This window comes from Solanum tuberosum, unplaced genomic scaffold (genome assembly GCF_000226075.1).
Source record: "Solanum tuberosum cultivar DM 1-3 516 R44 unplaced genomic scaffold, SolTub_3.0 scf00623, whole genome shotgun sequence".
NCBI classification, from domain to species: Eukaryota; Viridiplantae; Streptophyta; class Magnoliopsida; order Solanales; family Solanaceae; genus Solanum; species Solanum tuberosum.
Genome location: NW_006239550.1, coordinates 58,433 through 74,171, shown reverse-complemented (window position 1 = coordinate 74,171; position 15,739 = coordinate 58,433). Strand labels below are relative to the sequence as shown.

The 15,739-nt window shown below is 34.3% G+C and overlaps 2 protein-coding genes and 1 non-coding gene across 4 annotated transcripts; all 3 read right to left on the bottom strand.

Moving 5' to 3' along the window:
* Positions 1-639: 639 nt before the first annotated feature.
* LOC102602486 (arogenate dehydratase/prephenate dehydratase 2, chloroplastic-like) lies at positions 640-9,179 on the bottom strand. 2 transcript variants are annotated; one of them, XR_368873.2, is made up of 13 exons: positions 8,764-9,179; positions 8,593-8,660; positions 8,108-8,200; positions 5,178-5,378; positions 5,023-5,103; positions 4,790-4,885; positions 4,628-4,705; positions 4,405-4,494; positions 4,238-4,305; positions 2,395-2,476; positions 2,195-2,263; positions 947-994; positions 640-829 (listed from the first exon to the last, which is right to left on the bottom strand). XR_368873.2 is itself a non-coding variant. In XM_006366335.2 (12 exons), exons 1-11 carry the CDS (start codon positions 9,035-9,037, stop codon positions 2,204-2,206), a joined length of 1,191 nt encoding a protein of 396 aa, XP_006366397.1. In that variant the 5' UTR covers positions 9,038-9,179; the 3' UTR covers positions 640-994; positions 2,195-2,203. The 2 variants fall into 2 exon arrangements, 1 of the variants encoding a protein (XP_006366397.1); XM_006366335.2 differs by having other exon boundaries at positions 640-994.
* A 1,259-nt stretch (positions 9,180-10,438) lies between these two features.
* LOC102602150 (cinnamoyl-CoA reductase 1-like) lies at positions 10,439-13,147 on the bottom strand. The gene is given in 6 exon segments (NM_001288307.1): positions 10,439-10,692; positions 10,819-11,005; positions 11,284-11,446; positions 11,876-12,061; positions 12,691-12,863; positions 12,949-13,147. Coding segments are annotated over 6 exon segments (975 nt in total). The 5' UTR covers positions 13,070-13,147; the 3' UTR covers positions 10,439-10,547.
* Positions 12,379-12,483, bottom strand: MIR8029 (microRNA MIR8029). Its single transcript, NR_127193.1, has one exon. It is a non-coding gene; the product is annotated as a microRNA MIR8029 (primary transcript).
* Positions 13,148-15,739: the final 2,592 nt, after the last annotated feature.

Here is a 15,739-nt window from a genome sequence, read left to right as displayed (position 1 = left end):
ATAAGCTACGCTACCTCTTGTCATTATCAAATAGTCAAAGTAAAATTAATGTGTTCGATACGATGAAAAATATTTTTTAATTTTTTCATGATATATATTAGAAAATTATTTCTTTTACCATCTCATCTTACTCCGACTATATTTTATTCTTGATCACTGGTTATGTCAAATAACTTGCAATTTATGCTCGTACGTTAACGAATGATTCGTACCTAGGATTTGATCATGATAATTAGTCTTTTTTTTTCTTTATCGAGTCTGTTTCTTGTTTTATACGAAGCATAAGTATAGTGGAAATTCGAAAGTAGTGATGTTAACTTTTTAAAAGAAAAAATAATTCAAAGGTGAGTGCATTTTGGACTTAAAAAGGAAACGCAACCTCTAGTGTTATCTTGCACGTCATTTTATGCTGACTAGTTTTTGTTGGATCAAATGTGGAATAGCACAGTTCAAAGATATGTACAAATTGTAGAATAATGATATATTCTTAATTAGAAATCTCGAGTATGAGTTTTTGGGAATGAAAAAAAATCCTTGTTAAGAGCGTCACTAACAAAAATGGGTCATGCAATGCACAAATTCAAATTCAATGAGATCTCAATATTTTTTTTCCATTAACCCATTGGGAGTAAGCTATGCTTTAAGGAGACGGATCTAAAATTTAAATTTATCGCAAAGTTGCCAAATGCAATAAAGAATCATCACTGTTCTTCATAAATAAACAATTAAAAGGCAAAGGATTCTATAGAACATGTATCACTCTGATCATCTACATTTCACTCCTTCAGTACCAATATGCTCCAGGACCAGTGAACCCAGGAGAACAAATCTGGGATAGAAAATAAAGAACACAAGAAAAGAAGATGAACTTAGTAATTACACGTATCAAATCGTAGTGTTGCATGGTATCTATAATGGAATTTCAGTCATCAGAGAGTGGAACCACCAATTTCACCATCGTGCATCTTTCATAAGAGCGTCTTCAGGTGCTTGCCTGCAATAGCAATTAACCCTTAGCAGCGTTAAGTTTTATTGGGTTGTTGGGTGAGGGGGAGGTCCGGGAAAAACATACAAGAGGAGAGGAGAGGAGGGGAATAAAGCTCACAAAGAGGAGGACGACTTTTCTGGAAGTCACAGAAACCATATAGTTTTGTGCCTGGAGATGCTAAATACAGCTTGATCAAAATCCAAAGTTATTTTATTAAGAAATTCACCTATACGAGCTTCGCAAAGCAACAACCAGTCCTACATCCATTCAGATGAGGAGGAGGATACTAGAATGAATTAAAACATCTCAAAACCATTTCTGAGATTTTCATTGCTAATCATCTCTGATCACCACTTACAAGGTGTATGGCACAAAGCTTGGCACTTAAGACTTATCTACGTTTTTGGTAAACACTAAAAGTGTTAATAAGCCAAAATGAGTAGGTCCCTGCCAAATTATGACTTTTCGGCTTATAAGCACCTCTTGTTTGACCAAAAATTTTACTATTGTATCCCTAACTACCCTTCCCAAAACAAAACTTCTACCTCCATTTCTGACATTATTCCTTTTTCTTTGAGAAACAACAACATACCAAGTGTAGTCCCACAAAGTGGTATCTAGAGAGGTAGAGTGTACGCTGAACTTACCCCTACACCTCGGAGGTAGAGAGGCTGTTTCCTTTTCTTTGAGAAAGTACTTTTTAATTCAACTTTGTAAATAATTGTAAGGGCATTTAAGTCATTTTAACAGGAAAAAAAATGGTTATCAACCCTACAGCATGTTATATAACCCATGGTGAAGTTCATGGAGTACAAGTTCAGTATCGCATAGAAAAGAGACTGCTTAATTTATGATTTTAATGGAGTCGGGTAAAGATCCCTTGCAAGTTGTCTGATTCGTGCTCTTATCATTGAATGGCTCAGTCTCAACTAAGAGACAAAAAGTCTGCTACTTTCTAGAATATCTGTCTCCTCTTTCAGTTATCCTTAATTTGAGGATTCTCTATCCTCAAGTCCCGTTCTCCTCTTTTCCATATTGACAGTAATTTACTTCCACACGAAAAGGGAAAAAGACAGTAACATTCATACCTCAGGCCACAGGCAAATAAGACCCTTGAGCAAACAAATATTTATTTATTTTGCTAAGAAGAGCAAGGGAAATCTATAAGGGATCTCTGAGAAAAACTCTTAAATATATAAGTGATACCTTGTAATGTCAAGCTATTCCACTATCTGAAGGGTAACTTCCTAAAACTCGCAAAAAGGTAGCAAATTCCTGCAAGGACAAAACAATTCTCATTCTGTGAGCAACTATACCACTATGACAACCCTTATGAGTGGTTTTACTTTGCTCCTCCCTGTATGAAAGACCAATAAAATACTAAAACATCAAATGTCTAAAAATACCTTTAGATGTCCCAGAGCATTTTGAGCTCTTTGATCAGCCATTGATGCTTCGAAATCAACATAGAAAAGGTAAGGGAAGTACCTGCACACGGATGACATTATGACAAACTATTTTTCTGAGTATAAGATGATACTTGGTAAGAATGATGCACTTATACATAATTTGTGGTATATGTATATGGTTTATGTTATTCGTAGACGACATAGTATTGATCAACGAAACACGTGGTGGAGTTAACGATAGACAGGAGATATGGAGATCGACCCTAGATTCTAAAGGCCTCACGTTAAGCAAGACTAAAACAGAGTATATGGAGTGCAAGTTCAGTGTCGCATCCGAGAAGGCAAATTGGAAAGTGAGGATTGATACACAACTCATCCCCAAAAAAGGAAGTTTCAAGTATCTTGGGTCTATAATCCAAGAAAATGGGACAAAGACAAGGATGTTGCACATCATATTGGAGTAAAGCGGATGAAATAGAGGCTCGCATACGGTGTCCTATGTGATAAGAATGTGTCACTGAGATTTAAAGATAATTTTATAGAGTGATTATTAGACAGACTATGTTGTACGAGGTGGAGTGTTTGTCAGTCCAGAACTCGTATGTTCAACAGATGAAGGTAGCAGAAATGAGAATGTTTAGATGGATGTGCGGACATACTAGAAAAGACAAGATTGGGAACGAAGATATATGGAGCAAGGTGGGAATAACTGTCGTGGTAGACAAGATGCGTGAAGCAAGGTTGAAATAGTTTAGGCATGTGAAGAGGAGGAACACACAGATTCCCCAATGAAGAGGTGCAGGAGATTGGCGATGATAGGTTTGGAGAGGTTAAGAAAAGACCGAGGAAGAATTGGGGAGAGGCGAATAGAGCGGGCATGGCTCATTTTTAGGCTTTAGCTCATCGAGGAAATAACATTAAATAGGAGAGGGTGGAGATTGAGGATTAGGGTAGACAATAAGTAGGCAGTAGAGCATTTTCCCAATTCACAGTGGTAGAGCAGGGTTCTAATCTGGAGCATCTATTTGTTCCCTTACTGCACTATTACTACTATGCTAGCATTATCTTATGCTTCAATTTTACTACTACTGTTGTTTCCTTTACTTTGGTTATCTTAAATATTTATTATTGTCAGTACTTTTCTTTCTTCAATATTTTCATCATACTTCTTTACTCTTGCATTTTTTATTTTATTGATAAATGTAGTATCAGCCATCAGGACCAACTTGCGTGCACCTCGACTAATTCGACGGGATACCTGCACCTTCCACCAACAAAAGGTACCAAACACTGTCAACCAAGGCTACAACAAATGGGAAGAAATCACCTAATATTGTCTCTGCTGGGAATTGAACTTGAGACCTCAAAAATGATGTTAAACCCACTTCATTGACTACCAGGCCACACCTTTGGGTGCTTCACTCTTACATTTATTTCAAACCATTTTCTAAAAACAAAATTCTTGAGTTGAGGGTCTTTCAGAAACAACCTTTATACCCCACAAAAGTAAGGGGTAAGATCTGCATACACCCCACCTTCCCAGTTCCCAGATCCCACTTGTGGAAATATATTGGATATGCTATTGTTGTGTGTGTGTATATATCACCTCGACTAATGGGCTATCTATTACCCTCCGACCAGTACAAGTACCGAGTAATTCTATAGACCAAAGGCTTAGATAGATAGGAAGAAATCACCTAGTGATTTTGCTTCTGCTGATTTGAACCTACCTCATGGTTCTCACCACTAAGTCACACCCTTGGGTTACATATTATCAGGAGTATGTATTAATTCTATTCTGAAATTGCAAATGCAAAGAGAAGAGTTGTATGGTACATACTTTGGAAATCCATCTACACTATCCTCAAGCACCCGCAAAGCCTGCTTTTGCAGTGGACGACTCTCAATCTGAGCCAAGATGTGGAGTTGAAATCAAAAGCTTTAGTTTGCATATCTAATGTGTGACGTGAGAAATAACCAGCAAATTTTCAGCAAAGTCGAACTAACCTTGGTAAGGTTAATACTCCGCATGGCAAAAACGGCTAGTGCCTTGAAAAGCACTCCCGGACCTTCATCAAGTGAAAAGACTACACTTGTCTGTCATGATCAATAGATAAGCACAAACAACAGAATTAGGTGAGAATAACTTTGAAGACATCCAAGAAAAACATATACCAATTCAGTTACAGTTTTGCTATACTGCCAAAAAGTATCTAAATGCAGGACTAACCTTGAATGGTTTATCAGTACGAGGAATAATGGGCTCCCTAGCCAGCATAAGGAAGCGGGTGACATTATCAGAATCATCCTGAAATATACATACATATGAGAAACTGAAGAATGATTTAAATAATGACAGACAACTAGCTTGTTACATCAGATTTTTGTAAACCTGAATATCTTGTGCAAGCACATTCAAACCATAGATCCTAGATGCAGCTAAACTTGCAACTGCTCCTGCATCTTTGAGTTTGCTGAAAGCAATATACTGCAGAAATAGTCAAACAAAAACATATAATGATTTAAAAGTTTAAAGATAATTTGTTGAATCTATTTTAATCTACCACGCAAATAGTGGAATTTTCTAAATCACAAAAGTGGAACAGTCAGAATATCTCGTCTAACCTTGGCTGCACCAGCAGTATCATCTACGGCTTCTCTGACCAATCCCAACTTCGTTAATGTGTTCTCACACTGAGCAAGAGCCTGATGTATAACCAGGTTTTGTGTAAATATGTGTTTCAAACCATATAAATAATTAGAAAGCAAAAGAAGCATGCCTGCGGATGGCTAAGAACTCTTTTCAGGTCTTCGATTTTGACGCCATTGTTAGCCAGCAAACAGTGTCGAATTGCTAGTTTGACTTCTCCAACTATATGTAAACGATATCTCAGCAAAAGGTCATAATTCCTGTGAATACTCCCCCCTAAAGAGTTTTCTATTGGTAAAACTGCTCTATCAACAAGCCACCTTTCAACAGCCTATCAAACAAGAAAGGAAAGTGAAATCATGATCCGTTTTTATATACATAAGTGCAAAGGACATTGAAACTAACTTCCTGCTACAATTAAAACTTACTGCTAAGAATCTATAGTTACCTACTCGATTAAAAAAAATATATCTTTAGTGACCTACTTGATCAAAAAAAAAATATCTTTAGTGACCTACTTGATAAAGAAAAGAATCTTTACTGTCCTTGGCCTTCAAGAAACATTAAATCACACAAGATTTTAGTTCAAGAATCATTGTGGCCCGAGCTATTATGTCTCGCCACACCAAATTAATTCACCAAGAATGACTGAAACAATTTGAGAAATGCTAAACAGGCAGTATAAATTTTGGGATTTGGTACATTAAAGAGATCAGATAAAGCTGCTTGGGCCAGTCACAAGCTAAAGGGGAATTGGTACCATTCTTCCGATCAAGAGTGAGCGGATGGTACTTGTGATCAGATAATTTCTGTTGCTATAGGTCGCAAATCATTGTGTTAGATTTTAGAAACAAATAAGGTATTCAATCAACAAAATGTTGGGACTACAACCAGATATTCTGCCCATGCACTAGTATTTCTATTCCTGAACGCTACAACCAACCAATTTCCAACCCAAGATAGATATGCCAAGCAAATATTATAATAAACTGATAAATGGCTGAGAGTATTTTCCTCTCCTAGTTTCAAAAGTATATATCTTTCATCAACACCACTTGACTGCCTCTAGATATATACAATAAGAAACCAATATCAGGTTCATGGTCTAAGCCAAGCCCCAAAATAGTGGCATTCAGAAAGCATAAGAAAGGTAGAGATAGGAATGGACGAACTCAATTATAGAGACGTATTATGAACATAGGGGGGTGGCGTCTGATGAAGTCTATAGGTGAACAAAAGAAAACTACAGGAGGAGTATAACAGCATTTTTCACATAACATTCCAAGGCAATAAGCATTTTCCCAGCTTGGGCAGCTTGTTCTTGAATATCAGAAATTTCTTACACAGGTACATTCTATGTTTAACTAACTGATCTGTTCATATCCATATTGACAATAATGCATAAATCATTTATTAGCTTATAATTGAACCATTGACCACCAGTATTTATTTATTTATTTATTAAAGGAAAAAAGAAAAAGAGTCCATAATCTATGACTAAGGCATATATTAGGGATCTAGCAAGTTATTGTTAAAGTGAAATTGCTTCAGGACAAAAGTCGGTCAACAGTTTAACAAATGGTATGATACTCTAAACCTTTTATTTGTGATAAGTAGTCTTAACCTTTTTGGTCACATGGACATAATAACAATGTCTTATGCAAGGAACAGATCAGTCATTGAGTACCTTCAAGAGGTTAAAAAGTATGAACCTATGCCTCTGATTGGAATAAATGTCAACACAAGTAACAGGATTTGAAACTCGTCATAAAGGAATGCACTATTAAAGATAATATAATAATTTAACAGTAGCTATTTCTTAAGATCTTACCTATAAAAGACAATTTTTTAAGCTCTTCTTTTAATTTAAGGATATTTAACAACGATTTTGCAAGGTACATACTACTCCTTGCTTTTAACTAAAATTAGAACATCAAGTGTGTAGCTCATGGTTAACGCCACATATGATCTCGATATACTTACACTTCCGAAACTATCTTTCAATCAACTAACTATACCTCAATCCAAATTAGTTGATGTCAGACTTATGAATCCTTTGTATCAAACTTTGCATCTATCCCTCTCTATTCAGGTCAATTTCATTTCAACACTAAGCAATCAGTCCCCTTTTCCTGACAATGTGGTACTAACAAACTTGCCCTCTCCTCAACTAATCCACCACACGGTATGTGACCGCCTACAAGCACAGGTTTAGAGTAATGCAACCCAGCATGGCTAGAACATACAGTTTACTAAATACTTTATCTTATAAGAAATTAGAAGATCTCTAAAAGGATGCATTTTCCAAATGTCAAAGTTATTCCCACACGAACATACATGTCACCAGCCTGAAGAAAAGAAGAAGAGACGTTTCACAACCAGAAGAACCAAAGTAAGTGCTATAGCAACTGAGTCTTTTTGCTTCCATTTCATTCTATTCTTAACTTAATCCACATGATTCCATGAGATTATAGATCTTTTTAGACAGATGCCTCGTGTTATTTTATGTCTACTTATCCATTTCTTTTTCTTCTTTTTTCGGATAAGAAATTCTTCCCCTTCAACACATTATATAATCATATTGACACACCTACAAACCAGGTATATATGGGGTCTACTTATGACATGGACAAATCATCGCAGTCAACCTTAATTTATTTTATCCTTTTTGCCTGCTACTTGCACCATCTATAAGGTCTGATCATTTCTAATACAACAACAACAACATACCCAGTGACACATCTATTGCAACATTATATTTCAATTACATAACATGTAGGGTCTAGAGATCCAAGTTTCACTCTCATATAACATTGCTTGTCTCACATCCGTTCACAAAACCTGCCATTTTGTTAGAACTTCCTATTGCTTATAGCCTTATAGCACTCCCCCACTTCACCCGTCCTATTATATAGATAGTGTTAACTTTTTACTTTTTCTTTTGAAAGGTATGGTTGTTCATGATTTAACTGTCATCCACTCCTACACGGATTTAAAAATATGCATACTTCATCAAGACAAACAAATCCAGGACATTCTAGAATACAAAGGAGAACTCACGTCAAAAGCAGTATCAAATTGTTCGCACGGAACTGCTTCACAGTTGGGGTATGCTTTCTCTGCAGCTGATTCACTATAAGCACCACGCACACCCTGAAAACACAATAAAATCAACCAATCAGAAACCTCAACAAGAGGAAAACGAGCAACCTCATTAACAGAGACACATACAAATTTTGAAACTAGTGAGAGCAAAAATAAATAATCCGATCCCAAAACGCCCACTCCATCAATTCTGGATCTGCCTCTGTTTATGGGTGGATTAAAGATTAAACTTTATGGGTTCAATACTTAAGTCCTTAGCATTGAACCCATTGTACTTTTGAAATCAAGTTTTCAGACCTACTACTTATATTTTTTACATACAAATTAATGCTCCGGATCAGAACTACTGATTCAGATGACTGAACTCTACATCCACCACTACCTCCGTTAATCAACTAGTACAAACAAAAAAGGAAATGCACGCATAAACCCACTCATACCTGATAAGCAACCCGAAGACGAGAACCTTCAGAAGCCATATTGCTCAAATCAGCCGAAGTTAATGGCCCTGAAATTCACCAATTTCATTTCTCAACACATAGCAATCAATACAATCACATTATCACAAAAATCCCCTAAATTAATCCATTTTATAAAAAACCGCAACTTACTAGGCAAGGGATTAGGTGAATCCTTAGCATTAAATTCATAAGGATTCTCATCATTAACTTTGTTAAGCTCAATCGCTTGTCCTTTCTTAATTTCACCTCCAAATGCACTGTTACTCTGGTCACCAGCGGTACATGCGTAGATCGAGATACAACGACGTCGTTTAGGTAACGGAGTGAAAAAACTCTGGTTTAGAGATGGTAGATTTGAGGTAGTTGATTCAGGAGTAGGAAGGGAGAGGGAAAGCTTCGGTGACCTAACAATGGTGGCCGCCATGGTTGTGGTTGTTCACTTGTTACTCTTTTCTCTGTGTGTGTTTTGCATGAGAGAGAGATGGTGTTTAGCTCTTGTGTCCTTGTTTTGTTGGTGTAGAATTTACCACAATTGTAGGCGATTAAAGAGGTAAGTTATAAACCTTCTCTCTTTTTTTTTCGAATACGATAAATCTTGTTTCAGTATAATAGTCCGTCATAACGAAAATGACATTAACCAAACTTTATATAGATTGAGGAGGTATGCAAGAGGTTTCGAATGTGTTAGACATTCGTTTGAGAGATTACCTGCTAACAGGAATTCTTACGAGTATAAAATTTTGAAAAAAATTATGTATATACCAAGAGAAAAGTTTTAAAATGCATTCTAGGTTAATTTCGTATAAACGAAAAAATAACGAAAATTTATCTTTTTTTTACAAAAACTAGAAGATGTCTCTCGATTAGTTTCACATAAATTTTAGGGAAAAAAAATATTAGGTGAAATAGTATAAGTGGTCTAATAGTAGAATTCTTCTATGTCATGATACATGTTTTGGTTCGATTCTAATTGCTTTATTTCATTGTTATGACTTTTATCAATTTCTTTCGATTTAACTATATGGAGGATGATATAGAAAAAAATAAAAAGAGTTTGTTGGTTTTTACCTTCATACTTAGGTTTGATTCAAGTCGTTTTATTTAGATTTTGTGATTCTTTACCGTTTTCTTTTTAATTTAACTAATTGAAGCTAAAGATATTAAAATATTGAAAATAACGGAAATTCTCGTAGGTTCTGACATTATTCTTTAAGATATTTCAACTAATATAGATATATTCCAAAAATTCAACAATTTTTTCTTATATAAAATTAGGAGTTAAAATCAAACCAAAGATTTAAAAAACCAACAAGTAAGAGGAGAATAGATTGATGTACATTTTGTATCTTTACCCAAAAGGAAAAACCTTTTTTCTAAAAAACTTCAACAGCCAAAGAACTATTTTACCTAATTAAGAAAAATCATTGTTAATGAATAGGAATAATACACAAATATATGCTTTGTTAAATTGGAAAGGAACTTAGAAAATAGTTAAATAATATTATTTAAGAAAGAAAAATATCAAAGTTTTGGTAACTGTCAACTTCTTATAATGAAAGCCATAAATGCTAATCAATTGTAGGAATATCTCTCAGACATAACTTTATTTTTGAGATATTAAAAATATTTTTCCAACAGATGTTGTGTTCAGCCTGAAATACAATCATGAAATGAAAGTATCGAACTCTACGTTTGAAACTTCAACATAGTCATTCATTAGTAGCTCGTTGCTACAACTTCTGATGGTATCGAAAATTGTCCATCAGTTAGATGCTATGCTTGCAGGAAACTGTGAAAACAAGAAACCAAAGAGAGAGAGACATAATTCTATTAGAAAAGTTCTTATCAAGTTGAACCTGAAGTGTGTCTGTTTCACATAATAAGGCGCTGAAAGGATCGATAACATAGTTTATCTACACAGCAACTATGGACATTTAAGAAATATATCCCTTGATCTTCAAACTCTCAACGGCGTCCCTAATTATTTGCTCCATTTCAATAAACTCCAGTCCCAAATCCATCAACTTCTTAGCTCCATCCTTGGCTCTTAATAGTCCAGGTTGAGTATCTTTTGGCAACCTGATCCGAACAAGCAAAACACAACAAAGAAAATAACTAGTATGTAGTGTACTATATTAACGAGAAACTCGAATTGAAGGGTATCTGCATACTAGGCATAAAAAACTCAGATTAGAAGAGTATTACCTAGGAATGTTATATTCAGGGTAGAGCTCTGCAACCTTAGCCGCGAAGTCCCCATAGTGAGTTATGGCTTCAACACACATGTGTCTTCCTTTTGCTGATTTGTTTTCATAAACAAGAATATGAGCCAATGCCACATCCTTGACATGGACTAATCCCATAAAGAAATCTTGATATGTATCGGTGCAGCCTGAGTATAAACAAAGTGACAAGGCAAGTTGAGGACACCAGCAACAAAGTTTCATAACTAAATATCCATCAAAGATACTTAAAAGCTTCAGAAAATATGATTCTGAGAGAAAGGTTCAGCAGAGATCAGTAGGTGGCAATATAACTTAATGAACTGATTCTTTCAACAAGAATTCAAATTGAACGGAAGAAAAATAGGAACAACAATCTACCCCATCCTGGCATCCTAGGGATCTCCTTGCAGACACGAGGAAAATGGAACTCATTACTCAATGTTACCTTGAAGAAGACGAAGAATCATTTGCATGCTGGCATTAAGGCTTGGTGGGATAATAGGGCCCATTACAGTGCCTGGATTCACCACAACAATATCCAAATCTTTTTCCTCGGCAAATTTCCAAGCATCTTTTTCAGCAAGCGTTTTTGACAAAGGATACCATACCTAAACCATAAGATTATCATTTGAAGGGAGCTGATGAGAAATGCTAAATGTACAAGAAATTCAGCATAAATCAAAAGAAGGGAGTAGGCGTCTTTATCACAAAATGTGTGTTGTCTATGCAAAAGCCAAGCAAGTCCAGATTTAGTTGAGCTTTTGCTTCTATTTTCTTTTTGATATTTTAGCCTAACTTACTGATTAAGAATTAAAGACTTAAGTTAATTTAATCAGTACCAAATAAGATATTAACCATAAGGCATACAAAGGTAATTTTTTCTTCATCTTCCATGGCTTTCACGATGCTGTTGTGTCTACTTAGTTTTATACTTAAGTCAAAGGCAAGGCAAAGCCAATCTCAAACCAAAAAAAAAATGGAAACATGATAAGGGAAAGGTATAATTCTGATAAAGAAGATAGGTGAAATGTATGTACCCCATTCTGTTTGCAGTACTCAATATCAGTCCAGCAATCCTCATTCATGATACGATCAGCTGGCCAATTAGGATTTGGGGTGATGGACGATACAGATGAAGTCACTACCACACGCTTAACACCGAGCTCCTTTGATGCTGTAAGTACATTACTAGTGCCTTTGATTGCTGGTGACAGAAGGTCATTCTATAACTCACACGACCACAACCCCATGTAGATAACAGACAGAATAGCAAATTAATACCAAAACTACAAATCAATCTGAAGAACAAGTAAATGAGCAATAGCAGAGGCCAGACTAGAAGTCCACCGGTTCGGTGTAGCTTTAGTTCAAACACCATATTTGTATTAAAAATGAGTCAAATATACCTCAACCATTCAAAATGGATCAGTTTTACTCTTCGTACTGTTATTTGGCTCAAAAATACCTTATGTTACATTTTTGGCTCAAGAACATCCTCCAACTAGCAAAATGCTTCAAAAATATCTTCTTTTTTAACGTTGCTCCAAAACAAAGAAAAATGGCTCAATCTTGACCTTTAATTACTCAAAATTGGACAATTTGAATAGTTCAAGAGCAAAATTGAACCATTTTTTCTTGTTTTGGAGCAATCCCTAGAAAGATTGATACTTTTTAGCCATTTTAGTATTTTTGTGCCAAAAATACAATGACAATGGACATTTTTTAACCAAACACATAACTCGATATCGCTATCCTAGAATTTAGAACAAACAAAGTCAAATTCTGGCTTCACATTGGACCAATAGTAATAGTAGTAAAAAAAATAAAAATAAAGAGGGGTTCTCGAACCCACCTCAGGATCTTTAACTTCATCAACAGTGCAAGGAGAAGCAAGATGAAAAACACCAACAGCACCAGTAATCGCAGAAACAATTGAATCGTAATCAAGCAAATCAATTTGATAAAGACGAAGACGAGATTCAGCTCCATCTAAAGCAAGTAAATGCTTCGTCTCTTTTTCATCATCTAAAAACAAACAAAAATCAACAAAATTAGGGGGAAAAAAACTTAATCCGAACCAGAAATTGATCAAAATGAAAAGGTAACTAACTGAGATCTTTAACAGTAGCGTGAACAGTGTAGCCACGTTCAAGTAGAGAACTAACAAGCCATGAACCAATAAAACCGCTGCCTCCGGTAACACACACTACTTCACCTTCTCCGTTTGCCATTTTTTATCAGTTCAAATTGCTTCGCCGGAAAATGCCTTCTCAGTTTATCAGTGAAAAGAAGAAAATGGGGAAAATAAGCTCTGCCGGTGATTCTTTATCCAATGAGAAAAATACAAATCTATTTGAGTTATGTTCATAAAAATGAATACAAAATGACAAAAACAATTCTTTTAAAATATTCTCTAAATAGTTTAGTCTTTTATGTCCATTCAATATTTATCAAACTTTGATTTGTAATACAATTAAGCTCGGAACAATATAAAGATAAATACTACAATAAAATAGAGAAACAAGAGGGGAGAGTTTCTTTTCAAGTATCTCGAGAAAGAGCATTTTGAAACTTCCTTAAACATGTGTTTCAAATAGTTAAGTTAGGTCTCATCGAACTGGGTCAATAAACTACCTTTCTGGAGCTAATTCTTTACTTAGATTGTTCATTCTGCAATTTAAATTAACTTGGATTAATTGACTAGTGATCTTCGTGTCCGAGTACGAAACTCTAAACTAAAAATTCGACCATTCAAGTTGGATATCATTTATCTATGATTTTCTTATGATCTTTTCTAGAAAGAGATGTTTTCCAAATCTTCAAGTGTGTACAACACAATCTTTAAGACCTCTATTTATAGTGTTACATAGATGCATAAAAAAAATCATAAACATGACGTTAAACACAATACCACACATCACACAATTAGGGTTCAAATCTGCTCCCCATCTTAATAATTTGTCAATTGTATTAAGATGTTCATGTTAGAAAACCCATAGAGGATGTTTGGTAGCTAGTTAGAATTAAGTAAATATAAATAATATAACAATTAGTTATGATAGAATTTATGAATTATTTTATGCTGATATTAATTATGTATTTATATGGCAAATCAAATATGATATTGATTTTATACATGAATAATTTACCTCCTAACAGATATCAAACATGATACCTTATATTACTTGTACATAAGTTGCCTAATTTTGAAATATGTTGAGTAAGCTCACCATTCAACAATTTGGCAATTAATTATGCTATTGGCTCGACAATTTCAAGCTCAATATCACTTGATTATATGCGATGACGAAACTAGCTAGGAATTTTATTGAATATATTTAAAACTTTAGTATATATCTTTAATAAGTTATTTTTTATTAATATACACAATATTATATTTTATATGCGCATTATGATTTTGCAATCTAAGAATATTTGACTGATTAGCCTTGATTCAATAGGTACACCGCTAATTATATGGATATACACCTATTTATTTATATTGATATTTAGATTTCAATTTTAAAAAAATATCAAATTAAAGTTAAAAAAATCAATAAAATCCACCATAATATATCAAGAAGCATATTCTGAAACTTTCAATTCTATCGCATTACAAAATGAAGAATAAACATTCCTTCTAATTCCCTCTATTACGATTAGCGATAGAATATTAAAAAGAAATTATCATCTACAAGCAATTAAACGACGAATTAAGAAAATTTAATTGAGCATCTTGAATCATTTTTCTTCTTCCTTTTTAACCTTCACTTGAGAATTTTTGAATTTGATCATGGAGGGTGTGATGGTCTTTACATAGAGTCCAATACTCTCTATGAAATTACCATATTTGGTGCCATAAAATCCACCAAACGAACGATCATTTCCTATATGAAAATTGAACTCTATGTAACGTGATGCTTTTTTTGCAGCCATATGGTCCGTAGGAACCCTTGTTGGTGCTAAATGTTATTGAGCTCAAACACACTCCGTCAAAGGAACCTTTTATACCAGTAAGAAACTCTGACGGATAATCCAATGCAACCTTCAATATAATACAGATTACAAAATTAATCAAGGGAATGTCTCACTATAAATTGATCAAATTGACTTAAGAACCTTTTAACTTATTGGTTTACAACAAAGAGATTATAAGCAAAGATCAACAACAACAAAAAATAGAGCATCAACAAAATCAATAAAAATGTTGATAAGTTATTCTCAAAATATTTTTTCAAAACAAAATTTCTAACTTCCTCCTCACTCTATATCTATCATCCCTCCTTTCGTTTACACAAATACTATTCGAATTAATATTTTCTTGAAAAAAAGAAGGATACTTTAGTCATTTTAATAAAAGAATAACTTTACAATATATTTTACCTAACTTAAAGAAGTAACTTCTTATTTGTAAAGTCAATTTCAACACTTATTTCCGCATTTAAACTTATCTGCTATCTACAATCAACAAATTCAAACAGACTCTATCTAATGTTCCAAATTATATATGTAAAGAAGAGGATACTTACTATATCGAAGTTTTTGTTGCGACAAAAATCATTAGTGTCACCATGTATGTTAGACAAAACAAAGTCTTGATTCTCAAAGAAGAGGAATTGAAGTGAACAAATCTTGTCTTCAATGTGAAAAACAAAAATCTTTGCTATTTCACTTCTTCCTTCTTCATTCCAATTAATTCCCTTTTGATTTCCAATTGGCCCAATCTTCGTTATATTCATATTCATTTTTTGTTTGTACAAAACTTTTAAAAAAAAAAATGAATACCAAGTGTGTATATCTATTTATAGAGGGGGTGTTTCAACTTCTCACAAATTTTGAGGTATATGACTTTTCGATTAACTTACCTAGTAAGCTTTTATTGTGCTATGGTAACAAAAAAT